At 51.6% G+C, this 4,285-nt stretch overlaps 1 protein-coding gene across 1 annotated transcript in view; it reads right to left on the minus strand.

Annotated features, from left to right (window-relative positions):
- NMUR1 (neuromedin U receptor 1) overlaps window positions 1–1,905 on the minus strand; it is a gene marked incomplete at its 5' end in the record, with an annotated part of 4,942 nt that extends 3,037 nt beyond the window's left edge. The window contains one exon of the mRNA XM_006760656.2: window positions 1,236–1,905. Coding sequence (XP_006760719.1) covers window positions 1,236–1,905 — 670 coding nt within the window. The remainder of the gene's footprint in view (window positions 1–1,235) is intronic.
- Between the last annotated feature and the right edge of the window lie 2,380 nt (window positions 1,906–4,285).

Raw genomic sequence — 4,285 nt, forward strand, 5'->3', positions numbered from 1 at the left:
GCTTCACAGTGCAGAGCTGGGAAGCGAGCAAGGAACTCCGGGGGATGACAGGTGACACCACTCCCTGGGACACCACACCCAGGGCAGGGGTGGGTGGGGGGTGGGCTTCTCTCTGGGAATGGGGCAGTCCTCAGTTAGCTGGCTGTAATCCCATGGCTTTGACCAAGGCCTCACCATCCTGTCCTGCCCTGGCTCAACCCATCTGCTTGATTCAGGCCCTGCTAAGGTGGAATGAGATGGGATGGAAATCAATGACTGACTTAGTATTAGTTTGTCTTGCTTCCCCGGGGCCACTGTTTTTGAAAAAGAGCCCCGTCTAGAGCACAGTAACATCTAGAACCTCAACCCAGCTGCATGCCCTGGCTGGCTCCAGTCCACACTTCTGCCCTGACTCTCCTATGCTCTGGCCCTCACAAACACCCCTCCTGACAATCCTCTTTTATTATTTATTTGTTTATTTATTTTTCTGACAATCCTCTTTTAGACACTGATCACTCCCATGGTCCCCAGGGAACGGCAAACATAGATGGAAGAAATCATTATCTTGCATTTGCAGATCTCCCCAGATCCCCCCATATGGTTCTGTGGGAGTAGTCACTTCAGCATCCTGTTATTCTGGCCTGGGGATGGGCCATGACCTAACCCCACTTACCAGAATCCTTTTCTGGAACTTTTCAATAGCCACTAAGGAAAGAGAACAGTTCCTCAGGAAAGCCTATGGCCATGCCTTCAGGCTGATGTAGGAAAGGACAGAGCCAAGACATGTTTAGCAGCCAAGATGAGAGACCTGGAGGGTGCAGATGCCATGAACAGCTCTGTTATCCTGGAACCCAGCGATGTCGCCTGCCCTGTCTGTGGTTTGGGTCCGTGAGCCACCTGTGCATTTGCACAGGGCCCGAGTTTAAAATGGTTTAATGCTCTACTGTTGCTGTCTTGACAACCTTAATGATTTTTTAACAAGAAACCTGAATTTTCATTTTGCACTGGGCCCTGCAAATTATGTAGCTAATCCTGCCAGAAGCCATTAGCATTTACCTCTGGTGTTAGTTTCTAAAACAGTATGCATGCAAGCACATATGTATGTGCACCTGTACATACACACACACACACAGAGGGGTATGTAATTCCAAGCCTTACACTCATAAACTCGGATGCAGCACTTTCCCCAGGCCCTGGAAGCCCCAGACTCATACCCACTGTCTCGATCAGCCCCTTTTCCCAGCAGCAACACTTACACAGCATCTTGGTCACCTGTGTCCGACTCCTATCCTGTAGTCGCTGGACCCTGCTCTGGGGCCCCTGCCTGAGCAGCAGCAGCCTCTCACTCCGCAGCCGCAGCCCAATGAGCAGGTAGAGCACGCTGATGATGGCCATGGGCAGGCAGAAGAAGAGCAGTGCTGTGGCCTGCATGAGTAGGCTGTAGAAGGCCTTTGAGCGGACCACCTTGCACTCGGCCGAGTCGGGCACTATACCCCGGCAGGGCACATCCAGCAGCTGGATGCCATGGAGGCTGGTGTTGGGCAGAGAGCAGAGTAAGGCAAGGCTCCAGATAGCTCCGATCATCCGGCGAACATGAGCTGGGGTCATCACTGACCTGGCCTGCAGTGGGTGCACCACGGCCACGTAGCGCTCCACACTCAGGGCGGTGACATTGAGCACAGAGGCCAGGCAGACTGTCTCAAAGAGCAGCGTGCGGAAGTAGCAGCCACCAGCACCCAGGAGGAAGGGGTAGTTACGCCACTTCTCATAGAGCTCCAGGGGCATGCCTAGGAGCAGCACCAGCAGGTCCGATACTGCGAGGCTGAAGAGGTAGTAGTTGGTGGGCGTGTGCATGGCCTTGTAGCGAAGGATGACCAGGCAGGTTAGCCCGTTGCCCACGGTGCCCACCACGAAGATCAACAGGGATGTTAATTCATTAAACCAAAGGTGCCATTATTTATGTACTGCTGAGAAAGAAGTCTGTCTTCCATTGTAAGATGTATTACAACTTCAGAGATGTAAAAATGTACATCGTACCCTAGCCAGTTTGGCTCAGCAGTTAGAGCGTCACCCGTGGGCAATGGGCTAACCTGCATGGTCACCCGTGGACTGAAAGGTTTCAGGTTCAATTCCGGTCAAGGGCATGTACCTCGGTTGCAGGCTCGATCCCCGAGGCAACCAATCAATGTGTCTCTCTCACATCAATGTTTCTCTCTCTGTCTCTCCCCCTTTCTTCCACTCTCTCTCTTAAAAAAAAAAAATCAATGGAAAAAATATCCTCCGGTGAGGATTAACCAAAGTTAAATAAATAAAAGTACATCTTCAAAATGATAAAGCCCTAGCTGATGTGGCTCAGTTGGTTGAGGGTTGTCCCATGACCCGCCGGTTTGATTTCCAATCACAGGGCACATACCCAGGCTGTAGATTCAATTCCTGTTGGGATATGTATGGGAGGCAACTGATTGATGTTTCTCTCACATTGATGTTCCTCTCCCTCTCCCTCTCTAAAAATCAATGTACATATTTTTACAAAAGAAAACAAGTGGACTTCAATTTGAAATTTCTCAATCTATTGAAACCTTGACTAAATGATGAATCCTCTTGAACATGGGCTTTGCCATCAGCAGTTTTCCCTTGAATCTCTCCCCTTTCAAGCCACAGACTTTGAGACAGGTACTCAGTTTGGGCATCTGTAAAATGGGCAATGTGCAGTATCATGTGGTCTTGAAGAACGAGGACTCAGTAGGCAACTGCTTGGGTTCAAATCCAGCCTCCCCAATCCCAGGCTGTGTGACCATTTGCCTGGTAACCTCTCTGCAGCTGTTTCCTTATTAGGAGGCTTGAGAGAGTTTAATCCCTGAAAGAGGCCTGCCTGACACACAGAAGGGCCAGGTTATCAGCACCCCACTGAGGGGGCTGAGTTACAGAGGGGACCCAGGGCTAAAAGATGGTAACGCTAATCCAAAAGTTGATTCTTTATTGTTTTAATCCTCACTGAAGGAGTGAGGATATTTTTCCCATTGATTTTTATAGAGAGTGCAAGGGAGGAGGGAGAGGGAGGGAGGGAGAGAGAGATCTATTGGTTGCCTCTCAGATGTACCCCAAACGGGGTGGGAGGGGGTGGCGGGATCAAAACTGCAACCCAGGTACCTGCCCTTGATTGAAAATAGAATCTGAGACCCTCCGGTGCATAGACCGACATTCTAACCACTGAGCAATACTGGCCATAGCCAAAAGTTCATTCTGATTTCTGTTTTCCATCACCTAAACTATTAGAAGTTGAAATATTTGACACCCTTAACGCTCTCAGTTCTAGAGTTCCCTCTCCTCTCTCGGGCTGCCCATCTCTGCCAGTCCACCATATACAGTGATTAAGAGCCAAGGCCATGGTGTTAAACAAACTGTCCTGGGAGCAAATGTCAGCTCTGTCACACTCTAGCCTAGCGGTTACCTCCCCTTACTGTGCCTCAGGCTCCTCGTCTGTGAAATGGGGGTGTCAATAGAGCCTACCTTACAGTTTATGTGAAGATTAAATGAGAGACGACACAAAGTTCTCAGGAGTGCACCTGGTATATTCTGGGTGCTGTTTCAGTGCACAGACCCTACCCCCACACGGAAAGGGAAGGGAAATCCAGGGGAGGGAGGTAGCAGCCCCAGACTGTCCTCCGAGCCTGTTCCCCAAGCCCACCCCCTCCATCAGCCCTCCCCTCCAGCAACTGGATTTTCAGGCTGGTTCCGGGATCTTCTCCCTATTCCTCCAGCCCAGTTTCCTCTCTTCAGGCACCGGCTTGGGGGCTCAGGTGGCCCACATACCCATGCAAATACTTTCTTTTCCAGGTCCTTTGCTCTCCCAGACCCAAGCATTCTTCTCCTTGTCCTTCCTTCCTTCCTTCCTTCCTTCCTTCCTTCCTTCCTTCCTTCCTTCCTTCCTTCCTTCCCTCCTTCCTTCCTTCCTCCCTTCCTTCCTTCCTTCCTTTTACTACAGTGAGGTATTAAACTGGGTCATAGGGTCCCCCAGGCATTCTTAATCAGAGTATCTTCCTCCTCTCCAAACAAAACCCCCCAGCCTCCCTGCCCCTCCCACACATAATCCCCGCATTTTGGGAGCCTGGCGCATTTTCATCCACTCCAGCGCAGCCTCTGCCTCCCCCTGCCCCGCTGGGCGGGAGGCGCGGGGATGAGCTGGACCAGCGCAGCGCAGACCCAGGTTCACGGGAGGCTCCCTACACCACCGGGACGGGTCGCCCCGCGGCGCGCGCAGTAAGACAAATGACCCGCGGGTCCCCCGGAGATGGGGCGCCCCACC

The sequence above is a fragment of the Myotis davidii genome, unplaced genomic scaffold (assembly GCF_000327345.1).
Source record: "Myotis davidii unplaced genomic scaffold, ASM32734v1 scaffold370, whole genome shotgun sequence".
Lineage (NCBI taxonomy): Eukaryota > Metazoa > Chordata > Mammalia > Chiroptera > Vespertilionidae > Myotis > Myotis davidii.